This window comes from Nothobranchius furzeri, chromosome 12, assembly GCF_043380555.1.
Source record: "Nothobranchius furzeri strain GRZ-AD chromosome 12, NfurGRZ-RIMD1, whole genome shotgun sequence".
NCBI lineage: Eukaryota > Metazoa > Chordata > Actinopteri > Cyprinodontiformes > Nothobranchiidae > Nothobranchius > Nothobranchius furzeri.
Window position 1 is genome coordinate 68,050,253 of NC_091752.1, and position 12,305 is coordinate 68,062,557.

General features: G+C 45.6%; 1 protein-coding gene across 2 annotated transcripts in view; it reads left to right on the plus strand.

Moving 5' to 3' along the window:
* foxred2 (FAD-dependent oxidoreductase domain containing 2) overlaps window positions 1-12,187 on the plus strand; it is a 12,759-nt gene extending 572 nt beyond the window's left edge. For both annotated transcript variants that reach the window (XM_015945233.3, XM_015945234.3), the window contains exons 2-11: window positions 481-698; window positions 785-989; window positions 3,978-4,078; window positions 4,156-4,407; window positions 4,490-4,786; window positions 4,865-5,031; window positions 5,136-5,301; window positions 9,526-9,752; window positions 9,840-10,010; window positions 11,503-12,187. In XM_015945233.3, coding sequence (XP_015800719.3) covers window positions 484-698; window positions 785-989; window positions 3,978-4,078; window positions 4,156-4,407; window positions 4,490-4,786; window positions 4,865-5,031; window positions 5,136-5,301; window positions 9,526-9,752; window positions 9,840-10,010; window positions 11,503-11,738 — 2,037 coding nt within the window. In that variant the 5' untranslated portion in view covers window positions 481-483 and the 3' untranslated portion in view covers window positions 11,739-12,187. The remainder of the gene's footprint in view (window positions 1-480; window positions 699-784; window positions 990-3,977; window positions 4,079-4,155; window positions 4,408-4,489; window positions 4,787-4,864; window positions 5,032-5,135; window positions 5,302-9,525; window positions 9,753-9,839; window positions 10,011-11,502) is intronic.
* Window positions 12,188-12,305: the final 118 nt, after the last annotated feature.

Consider the following 12,305-nt stretch of genomic DNA (forward strand, 5'->3'; position numbering starts at 1 on the left):
TAAACATGATAATTCACCTGTATTTCTATAGCATCCTCGAGAGTTCTGTCACCCCTAAAGAGGGGTCACCCAAGAGGTGAAGTGCCTTGCCCAAGGACACAACGACCTGCTACCCTCTGGTTACGGGATGCCATTGTTTTCCCATTTCTGATCCAAACTCGACCGGTCCAAGTCGGTGGTGCCACACGCGTTCCCCCGGTCACTTGTGATGAAAACACCTGAACACAGATCTTTAACCCTCCCACTGTCCTAATGGGTGTGACCCAGCGAGGAAAGCTGACCATCCAAACTCTGAAAAGCCTGAATGTCTGCTCACTCCTCGCCCCTGCCACGTGGACCCAAGGGATAAACCATCAAACCTGCTCAATGGTCAACTTTCCTCGTGGGGTCACACCCATTAGGACAGTGGGAGGGTTAAAATACCGACAGGAGCCCCAAAAATAAATGTTACACTAAGATGCATCGCGTTGTGTCCACCAGGTTATGGGGCCGAACGTGCTGTGGTTCGTGTTTTCCACCCTGCTTGGCTTCGTCCTGAGCTCCTTCAGCGATCGCCTCCTAAATGTCACCCGGCGCTACAATTACTGTGTGCTCGGAGCTGGACCTGCGGGTCTGCAGATGGGCTATTTCCTCTCCAAGGCCAGAAGAGATTACGTCATCTTGGAGAGGAACGCGGGTCCAGGCAGTTTCTTCAACACGTGAGAACCTCGTGTGGGAAACTTCAGCACGCCGGTCATCTTGCATCGCGTTTAAAAACATTTGTTTTCTTTGTGTGTGTTTGAAGCTATCCCAGACACAGGAAGCTAATCAGCATTAACAAGATCCACACGGGAAGGCAGAACCGGGAGTTCAACCTGCGTCATGACTGGAACTCTCTGCTGAGCCATAAACCGGATCTGCTGTTCAGGAGGGTGAGCGGCGACTTTTACCCGCCAGCTGATGTCTACCCTCTTTACCTGTCCATGTTCGCTAAAGAGCTCGGGCTGAAGGTAAGGATGTCTGAATTACTAGTCTATCAGCTATCACCAGCTGACTAGAAGATAACGTCCTTCAGTTAAACTCTGAAAAGACTGAATGTCTGATCTTTGCCCCTGAGAGCACGGTTCCCCTGATTAGTCTAAAACTTGGTCATTTAGCTTCTGCCGTCAAGACAAACTGGAGGAATTTGGGTGTTTTGACCAATCAATGTCTCTTGAAGGTCCCTCAAAATTGTTGGTCCAAAACTGTTTAAGAAATATCTCCAAACTGCGAAGGTTGGTGTCAAAACATGAACTTGAAATGGTTCTCCATGCCTTTACCTCCTCCCGTCTAGATTACCGTAACACACTCTTCACATGTTTTAACAAAAAAGCCCTTGACCCCCTTGAGTTGGTCCAGAACTCTTCAGCGAGGCTCCTAACTGGAGCAAACAGAAGAGCACACATCACTCCTATTCTGATGTCTCTGCACTGGTTACCCGTTAACTTTAGAGTTCATTTTAGAGTCCTGACTAGAACTTTCAGGGCTCTACGTGGTCAAGCTCCTCCCTACATTACTGAACTGTTAAAGCATAATGTGTTCGACACACGGGAGGCGACATCGCCTCTCCTCCATTCATTTTCAATGAGACATGCGCTACAAAGCGATAATCGCGGGTCTCCCTCCTACCAAGCAAAACGCTAAAAACATGCGTGTGAAATTTTGCGCTCGTGCACGTGTCGTGCACAGGCGACCCAGCGACGCGATCCCAACAAGTTGAAACATTTTCAACTCTTTATCGCTGTCGCTCGGACGAGGACCAATCACCGGAGGTTTCATTCACTGACCAATGAGCGGACAGGAAGCTCCGCACATCTCTGAGCAAACATGGAGGAGAAGTTGATTATTATTATGTTTTATAGTAAAATCAGAAGTAAGATTTCACATAACTCTAGCAGCACCTTGTGAAACATCATATCTACCGCTTTATTAACTCTGAACCGCTTAAATAACCTTAATTCCCTCCAACCTGACACAGCCAAACAAAACAACGGAAGTTTCTATTTCGCCATGGAACAGAACGCGTCGACAGCTTTGCCGCGGGTCGCCTCCCGTGTGTCAGGTAATAAAAGCAACGGCGACTAATTTCTCTGATCGCGGTCGTTTGTCGCCTCCCGTGTGTCGAGCCCATAAGACGGATGGACTCTGAAGGAGTCGTAGCTGCGACAGCTTTGCAGCGTGCAAACAGGTTTGACAGTGTGTCAGAGAGATGTTTCAAAAGAGGCTGGTACCGAATTGGCCACTTCGGAGTGTCAGCTGGAAAACTGAGTAACTCGGCAGTCACTAGTTTTAATGTCAATGTCAAGTTTATTTATATAGCACATTTCCAACAATCGGACACTGCACAAAGTGCTGTACACAGACAAGCAGTAAAAATAAAATGGTAAAACACTGAGAACCTTCCAGTAGACCCTAAAATTAATTAACAATAAAATCAGTTAAAAGCAAGGGTAGAAAGGTAGGTTTTTAAAAGAGACTTAAAAGCAGAAAGGCTGTTAGCAGACCTAATCTGTAGGGGAAGGCTGTTCCAGAGCTCGGGAGCGGCCACAGAAAAGGCTCTGTCGCCTCTGGACTCCAGCCTAGACTTGGGAACAGATAGTAGATGTAGAGAGGATGATCGGAGGTTTCGTTTGGGGACATGAGTGTTTAAAAGTTCCGACAGATAAGGAGGGGCCAAATTGTGTTGTGCCTTAAAACAGATCAGTAGCATTTTAAATTGAGTCCTGTAAGTGATCGGGAGCCAGTGAAGAGCTTGTAAGACTGGTGTTACGTGATCCCTGCGCCTCCTACCTGTCAGCAAGTGAGCTGCCGCATTCTGAGCCACCTGCAAGCGGTGAATTGACGACTGCTCCAGTCCATGGTATAGAGAGTTGTAGTAGTCTAGTCTCGACATGATTAGCAGGTGTAAAACCTTTTCAAAGTCTTTTGAGTGGTAAATATGGCTTGACTTTACTAAGAACACGCAAGTGAAAGAACACACTCTGGATCACAGAACGTATCTGTTTGTCAAGTTAAAAATGGCCATCAATGAAAAACCCCAGATTTCTTGCCTGAGACATGCAAAAGGATTCTAAAGGGCCAAATACACTATTTACCCCGTGCAACAGCCCAGGGTCCCCAAAAACGACAATTTCCGTCTTTTTGTCATTTAAAGTGAGAAGGTTAAATTGTAGCCAGTTTTTAACATCTTTTAGACAATTCAGTAATTTATCAAACGATGGCCTTCGAGAATGTAGTGGGACTTATATCTGCACATGTCCGCAAAGAAGTGATACGAGATGCCATGCTTATGGAAGATGGCGCCAAGAGGCAACATATGCAACGAGAACAAGAGCGGGCCCAAAACCGAACCTTGAGGGACACCATGTTGTGACTCTGGCGAATCAGAATTTGACATGTTTGTTGATGTTACCAACATCACCAATGTTCTAACTCTGTGGATAAAGAATCTTTAAACCTATGTGAGATGTGACCTTAACCGTAATTTATATGTTATGGACATTTTGTCTGAGTTTAGATAATGATTCACTTGTTAAATCAAACATTACTGATCATGACATATAAATGTTTCATCGTAATAATAATATTCATTTCACTTCACTGAATTAGGCACAGATTATCCAAACATTAATATTATTATTCATATAACATCTGGTTCATTCAACCTTATGATTATTTATGATTATTTAACTGATGAGTTATAAAAGTTCACTTTTCATTCAGTGTGTGGAATCCTGCAGTCTTATCAGAAGAAAGCTTGTTTGGAGACACAGGCTGACAATCTTGTCCTCCTGGAATGTCAACACGCACTGCAGTATCCTCTGGCTGGTAGAAGATAGAATTTAAAATCCGCTTAGAAAATGGAATTATATCTGTCGATGCCCGGTCACTGTGTAGGTCAACACGTAGGTGAAAAGTGACCCTTTCTGGACGTTACAAATAAAATGTACTTACTTAAGGTTCGTTATGGGGTAGACGTCGGACGGATCAGGTCGGTGCAATCAGCCGCAGGAAGGAGCTACAGCCTCACTGATCAACACAGCACTGACTACACATGCAGGTACTTCACAGCACCCTCAAACTTAAAGGTTGTATTGAAGGTTGGGTTGGGTTGTAATTGAATTCTCTTTGCTTTAGCGTCCTCTTGGTTGCGACGGGTTTGTGGGTTCCTCAGAAGGTGGAGTTCGTTGGCTCCGATCTGGTTGAGGGCTATGAGTCCATCTCCACTAACCCTGAGGACTACAGGGATCAGGCTGTGCTCATTTTGGGGAAGGGCAACTCTGCTTTTGAAACCGCTCAGAGCATCTTGGGCAAGGCGAGTCGGGTCCACATGCTCAGCTCCAGTCCTGTTCGCCTGGCCTGGCAGACCCACTACGTCGGAGATCTCAGGTAGATTTTCCATGCAAAAGGATTTATTCACCAGTTACTTTTCTAAAGGATAAACAGGAAAACGTCTGTTTCTGCTCGCCAGAGCGGTGAATAATGAGCTTTTAGACACGTATCAGCTGAAGTCCCTCGATGGACTGGCAGAGACGCGGCTGGAGAAGATAGCTGTTGCTCAACAGAAGGAGCGAGGGAGGAGGAGACAGAAGCACCAGTTGTATCTGACTTTAAGGAAGTACCTGTTAAACAGGACTGAGAGGAACAGCTCCGAAGTGACACGAGAAGAACTGGCAGGGCACCACATCGACAACTTCCCCACTCGGAAGCCCTACGACCGCGTGATTCGGTGCCTTGGATTCCGGTTCAACTTCAGCATCTTTGACGGGTAAAGACAAGGCCAACGCCTTTCTTCTTTGGGGCTTCGTGATGTTCTGACGTGGTCTGATCCATGAAATCTCCTCAGGTCGGCTCGCCCTCCGAACAGCGAAAATGCGAAGGGCCGGTTGCCAGGGGTGACAGCCTGGTACGAGGGGAAGAAAACTCCGGGTTTGTTTGTCTTGGGAACAGCTTCTCACTCCAGAGATTACCGCTCGTCTGCTGGCGGCTTCATCCACGGCTTCCGTTACACAGGTGACCTCGTTTCCAGACGTTTTCCTAACAGCCCTTCCTCCGCAGCAGCTCTGTCAGTTCTAGTCATCAATGACCTTAAACGAGCCTCGTGTCCCATTTTTCAGCCCGAGCCGTGCATCGTGTTCTTGAACACCGTTACCATGCCAACCCATGGCCATCAACCAAACTCTTGACAACACAGTTGCTGTCGTGGATTCTGAAGCGGGTGGGCGAGGCCTCAGGACCGTACCAAATGTTCGAGGTGCTCGGGGACGTTATTCTTCTTCGAGGGTGAGCAGCAAAGTTTTTCTTCACGAGGAAAAGTTCGCACTACTTTGCTTCAATTGTGTTAGTCACAACTTGACTCAAAAGATCCCGAGAAAGAAGTAGACACGCCGAATGTTGGATAATTTAATGAACAAAGCCAAAAACAAGCTTTTCGAGACGTTTCTTTTATTCTTTTGTTTCCTGGAACCAACCAGGTGGTGATCCGAATAATCCCTAAGATTCAACCCACAGTGGTGACTGCTTACGGCGCTCGCAGATGCCAACTCTTATTATAAAGTCCTCTAATAAAAAAGAGCCAGACTGTTTGCGAATGACTCATCACCAGTTGGACTCAATAGCAGGTATTGGAAAGGATCTGGTGATACGATAAACATCGGGGGGGGGGGGGGGGGACTATTTATCACGATACTGAATCCAGATAATTGTTAATATTTCTCAGATTGAATTTAAATGGAAAACTCAGGCCACACCCTTCCAAGTCACTTCCAGTGTTTTCTTCAGGTCCGGGTGTTCCTTCAATTTAATTCAATTAAATTTAAGTTTATTTATAAAGCGCCAAATCACGACAAGAGTCGTCTCAAGGACCTTCACACAGTAAACATTCCAATACAGGTCAGGTCATTTAGCCAATCAGAAAAACATTTACTATATAAGGAACCCAGCAGGTTGCATCGAATCAATGGGTGTCTCTCAATGCCACGGCACCTGGCCTTGCGAGGCGATGTCTTGCGAGGCCAGGCGCCTTGCTTACGAGGACACTGTCCTTCCTTGGTCAAAGAAAACGGTTAAATGGAACAGACTTGCATCATGTGACCGCGGCTTCCATGGCGGCCATGTAACGTCACATGACACGGGAGATAACGTTATATTTTATACGTATTAGTTTCAACATAAATATATAACGAGCATTTTACTTTTTAAATTGTGTATATGTTTATTAAATTAAAAATATAAGTGAGTTACTACCCGCTAGCCACCGAAGCTGCAATTACTAAGCAACTAACCAACCATAGATAACTTCTTTGGATCTAAAAAAACATTTTAAATTAGCTGACTTAATTTTAAATTTGAAATTTGTCCCCGAAGTAGCTGCCGGCTTCTGATCCGCCGTCCTTTTGAAAATACCGCGGTGCATTGTGGGTAATTTTTGACCAAGGCTAGGCTACAAGACACCTCCCGTGTATCCTTACTCAGCTAGCTAAACGGCTAACAAACGGAGAACACAGGCCTCGGTAGAACATGAACATTGGAACACGTCTTGGTGGCTCCCGATGACGTATCTCCTAGGCAACCGGGGCGGGGCCAAGACATCAAGGCAAGGTTCCTTGGCATTGAGAATCACCCACTGCAAGGCTGCCAACTCTCACGCACTGAGCGTGAGACACACGCATTTGACCCTCTTCACACGCTGTCACGCCACACCTCCAATCTCTCACGCTAAAGCCTGATTCATGCTTCTCCGTCAGCTCCAAAAGGGAGAGACACGCACGCACGGATGGAGATGTTTTGCTCTCACACTTCTCCGTGTCCTAGAGAGCGTTGCAAACCAGTTCCCCGCCAGGACAGCAGAGGGCGTAGCGCTGTTCTGTGGTATCCTGTCATGTATCGGTCCAAGATAGTGTGTTTATATTGTGTTTTGTGTATATAAGAGACTTTTTAACACGGACATATTTGTCTCTCATCCTCCTCCACCTCTTCATGCGCTCCCCACCTCTAAACCCACGTTTCCTGTCATTTCCGTCCACAAATCAAACGCTTGCTGTGCATCTTTTCACTCCTCCAGTCACGGGGAACTAAACGTTCATGTTTTTAGAGTTTTTTTTGCGAATATTCTTCAAGCTGCTCCGTGTCTGCCGCCAGTTATCCTCGGCTCTCTTTATGTTTTTGAGGGCGCAATGGCGGCGGTGTAGACGACAGCGGCGTCCTGGCCAATCACAAGCTTGCGTTGTCTGTCTCGACGGACGGATGTTAAGAAAAGAGAGCTTGACTCCGTCCGTCCTTGCGGAGCTCTCCAGCAGGCCCGCAAGGACGGACAATGGCGTTGTGTCTGCACTGACGCAGAAGCACGCGCGCGCTGCCAAAGTGACATGCTTTATTTAGAAATGCAGCCGCGTCGCGGTCGCCAGCCGATGTTGACGGACGAATGTTTTTCTTTTGTTTTCACTCATCAGCCACAGATCCTCGCTCACAGCAAGCTGGGCTTCCTACCGTGGTGACTCACTCTCATGTTCCCTCTCCTGCATTAGTTGGTGACGCGGTGAATTAAATCATTAGCAATCCTAACGTTTTAATGTTTTAATTCACCACTTCACCAGTGTGTTTTTTCCTTTTTGTGAGTCCAACCACGGAAGCCTGGAAAGGCCAAAATTCCTCAAACGTATTTTTCCCTACTGGCTGGTATGAATGAATATAATAGAATAGAGTAAATGTTATTAGTCCCACAGTGGGGACATCCACTCATTACAGCAGCACACATTCAGAGACACAGATCACAGTAAAACTGATTCCAGCCATGTTTGCTTTGACAACTTCAATAACTTCATGCTGATGAACACATGAATATAATCCTGTTTAGTGGATGCAACTCCATCATGAAGTTAGCTTAACATGATAGATTTTTTTTCTTGGAAGGAAATAATAACTGGTGATATCATTGATGACATGATGTCCCCCCCCCCCCCCAGATGGCATTAAAATTATTACATGAATTATAATTAAAAGTTCCTGTGTGACATGTAGCTGTAACTCTTTTCTTTAGATGGATAGATAGATAGATAGATAGATAGATAGATAGATAGATAGATATGTATTAAACAAAGGTCAGTTCCCTCTGTAAAGTCAGAGGTACTGGAGAGGATTAGGGCCACTGACAAGAAAAAAAAGACAAGAAAGAGAATTCTGACTTTTTTCCCTGAATTCCCATCAGAATTCTGAGATTAAAAGTCATAATTTTGAGGAAAAAAAAGTCAGAATTCTGAGTGGAATTCTGTCAGTGGCTCTAATCCTCTTCCATACAGAGTAGAAATAAATAAATAAAATGTAGAGCACAAAAAGTCTCAATATTATTACCCCCCCCCCCAAACGGTCGGCGAACTGTCCGCTCCCAACCCCACCACCCGTCTCACTCTGAAATGTTCAAAAGTTGGCAGCCCTGCCACTGACTAGCATCAGTGACTTTACAGCAATCCTTCAGAGTGAAGGTGGTAAAAACTGCTGCCACCTAGCAGTCAGAGTTTGAATTGCACTACAAAAACAGGGTACAGTTAAAGGGACTTTACGGAGTTTTGAATTTTTATGCTCGCGATTGCCCCCTCAGGCCAAAAGCGTAACGGCAGCTTCAATAGTAGGCTCGTGCACGAGGCGCGCATGCTGTACGTGCACACTCCTTAACCTTCCTTTCCTTGAAAATGGCTATTTTGTTGCTAATTTACAGGAAATTTCTAGAAGAAAGTTCTACAGAAAGTAGCTAAGGGTCCTCAGAAATGTAGCTAGCTTTGTCACTAGGCGTTAGGAACACTGCCTCTCTCTCTGCTGCTAAAGCTACGGATAGCAAATGCTACGGGCGACGCCTGAGCGTGAACGCGCATGAAGCAGCCTGCTCGACCCGAGCATCTCTCTTTTTCTGTGATTTTACAGAAAAACAGGCAATCACAGTAAAAATGCCAGGACTCATTCTACAGGACCAGGGCATTGCAGGAGAATGCATGAAGAAGACATTTATTATTTCTATACATGTTTTGGCTGTCAAACTTCCATAACGCCCCTTTAATATCTGCATTTAACTTCTCAATAAGAAAATCCATTCACAGCGTTTACGTATCATTTCAGTATTGCAACATGTCAGTGGGTCCGTATTTCCTCACATCCCTACTAAATAGGGCTGCAGGTTTTCGGAAACACGGTCGTATGAATTCACATGTTGTGTCTCTACCACGCTAACTCTTTCCATGTGCTGCCGCTGTGGACGTTTAGAGGAGCGAGTGTCCCTCTGACTGTTGGATCTACATGTTTTGGTGCAGTCGTCGTTTTGGGGGGGCGGTTAGCGGTTCTGATTTGTGACTAAAGTTCTGCTGTTTTTGGGCGAAAAACGAACTCCGGGTCGTTTATTTGTCCTTTTCGCTTCCTAGTTTGTTCCATATGGAAGAGCTCCTACACATAATGTGGGTAAAGTCAAGCTCCAGTGGTTCCTTTTTGTGCTAATCTTGTGTTTGTCCTGCTTTCCTCCAGCTCTCACGTTGAGTATGTAGAGGAGTTTCTCCTCCAGGCCTTGCCCCAGTTCTCCTCCCTTTCAGGCCACGAGGTCACCAGCCACGGCCTGATGGTGGTGGTCATGCAGTACGGGAAGAAGAAGATCGACTATCTTGGGCGTGACCGAGCCGAAACAGACTGGACCAGAGCTTGGAGGTCCAACTTTCTTCATCCTGTGTTGTATTTCTACGAAGCCCTTCCTACTGGTGAGAGTGAAGGCTGCGAACATCAGGAGCATCCCAGTCTTCGGAGTTTTCACTGCTGGGCTTTTATTTTGCTTCTTTTTTTCTTAGAGGAAGAAATGAAGCTGCGTCCCCCTGGTTGGCCGCTACCCAGGCCCAAGGCCATTCATCACATGGTTGAAGACTTCCTCACCGAGTGGGATGGACCCTTGTCTCACATCCAGCCTCTGAGACGTTTCCTGGAGCATTGTCTTCAGACTGATCTCAGAGCCTTTTATGCAGGTAACTCGGGAGTTTTGCACTGCGGTCATGACATCCTGCTGGCTTTAGATCAGTACCACAGTGAGAGATCCTGAAATGACTCTTCATGTTTCAACCTGAAAACTGGACCAGCTCCGTACTTTTGCTACGGTGACGGAGGGAGCACCGGAGTTTGTCCAACCAGTCCACATGTGCTTAAAGGGGCATTATGGAAGTCTGACAGCCAAAACATGTATAGAAATAATAAATGTCTTCTTCATACATTCTCCTGCAATGCCCTGGTCCTGTAGAATGAGCCCTGGCATTTTTACTGTGATTGCCTGTTTTTCTGTAAAATCACAGAAAAAGAGAGATGCTCGGGTCGAGCAGGCTGCTTCATGCGCGTTCACGCTCAGGCATCGCCCGTAGCATTTGCTATCCGTAGCTTTAGCAGCAGAGAGAGAGGCAGTGCCACTTTGTCGCTGTTCCTAACGCCTAGTGACAAAGCTAGCTACATTTCTGAGGACCCTTAGCTACTTTCTTCTAGATATTTCCTGCAAATTAGCAACAAAATAGCCATTTTCACTCCGAACCGTTCTTTGAACGTTGTTTCAGCTGTCATCAAGGATATAAATGTTACAGATACAAAGGATGTCACTGGTGCTTTAGCTCACCTAGTAAGACATCGAACTCTCGTGCAGAAGACCTGGGTTTGATTCTGGGTGTGAACATAGTTCATTTAGAGTTTATTTTTTAAATTAATGGTATATTTTTACAGTAAGATGCCCAAATTTTTATTTGAGACTCGCCGAACGGCATTGAATTCACAGATAAAAAAGATGTGGGTTCAACTTTCATTTTGGAACAATTATTCAAGCAAGGGAAGGGAATGATCTGAGCATGCAGGAGGACTGACCCATCATAAACCTTTGTCGGCTGTGCTGAAGAGAAAGGTACAGAACCAAATTATTTAATGAATTAGCTGCACGTTCTCCTGTCCTCCGACACACACACACACACACACACACACACACACACACACACACACACACACACACACACACACACACACACACACACACACACACACACTCATTGTATCTTTAGTCGATCCCCAGTGAGTCGGGGTGGATGGCTGCTTATACTGAGCCAGGATCCTCTGGAGGTTTCTTCCTGTTAAAAGGGAGTTTTCCTCTCCACTGTCGCTGCATGCTTGCTCAGTATGAGGATTGCTGTAAAGACTCTGACACTAGTCAGTGACTTGATGCAACCTGCTGGGTTCCTTATGTAGGAAACTTGTTACTGATTGGCTTAATGACCTGACCTGTATTGGAATGTTTTCGGTGTGAAGATCCTTGAGACGACTCTTGTGATTTGGCGCTATATAAATAAACTTGAATTGAATTGAATTAGGCTGGCCTGAGAATGCCTTATGGTGAAGTCAGACGGGCTTGATACATCATCATAAATGTGAACAATCTTTATAAGTTCTGTGATCTTTCTCCGCACAGACTCTGCATTTCCTGTGTTTTAGATTCGTGCTTCCTCTCAGCCCTCACGCACCGCAAGCAGCCGCTGTTCTGTCAGCAGGGATACTTGGACGGGGGAGGCGTTCCTCTCAGCAGGCGGCTTCAGGAGCAGGATTACAAGGCTGGCCTGAATCCAGCTAAGCAGGACGATGCTGGCACACCAGGAGCTAACTCTGCGTTTCCACACTACCTGACTCCAGCCGGAGCATCCGTGTCTTCCGGACTGAAACTTGACCTCTGATAGTTTGACCTGTTAGTTATGTGATGCTGCTCAAGACTCCCAAAACTGCTACCTCCATCACTCCAAGCTGCTTGGAAAGAAAAGAATGTCCCACGGATCAGCAGTTCCCAGGTTTAACCTGTGATTTTGTACAGACCAGCATCTGTTAACTGCTTGGATATTTCAACCAGTGACTTAATTCTGTTTATTTTTGTGGCTCGGAAAGGCGTTTGACTCACTTGACATCTGAAAATTCAGGGAAAAAACATTCCACACAGTTGGTCTTTCCTTGTCTGTTCGTTTTTCCTCTTGGCTCTCAGCCTCGTGTTAAAGCCTGCTTGCTGGAAACAACTACTCCTCAGTGGAAAAGCACTTTGTTCTTAAAGTTTCTTTATTCTTCAGATATTTGTATGGACAGCATTGTTATATGTCGGTTGAGGCTGGGTTTTTTAATAAAGTATTACTCATTAGTCGTTTGTACAAAATCAGGATTAAGTGTAAAAAAAATACAAGCATTAGTTGTTGTTTTTTTTCTTTTAAGTGCGCATGCTCAGATGTTTTTAGGATTTGATTGGTGTACCGTAGCGA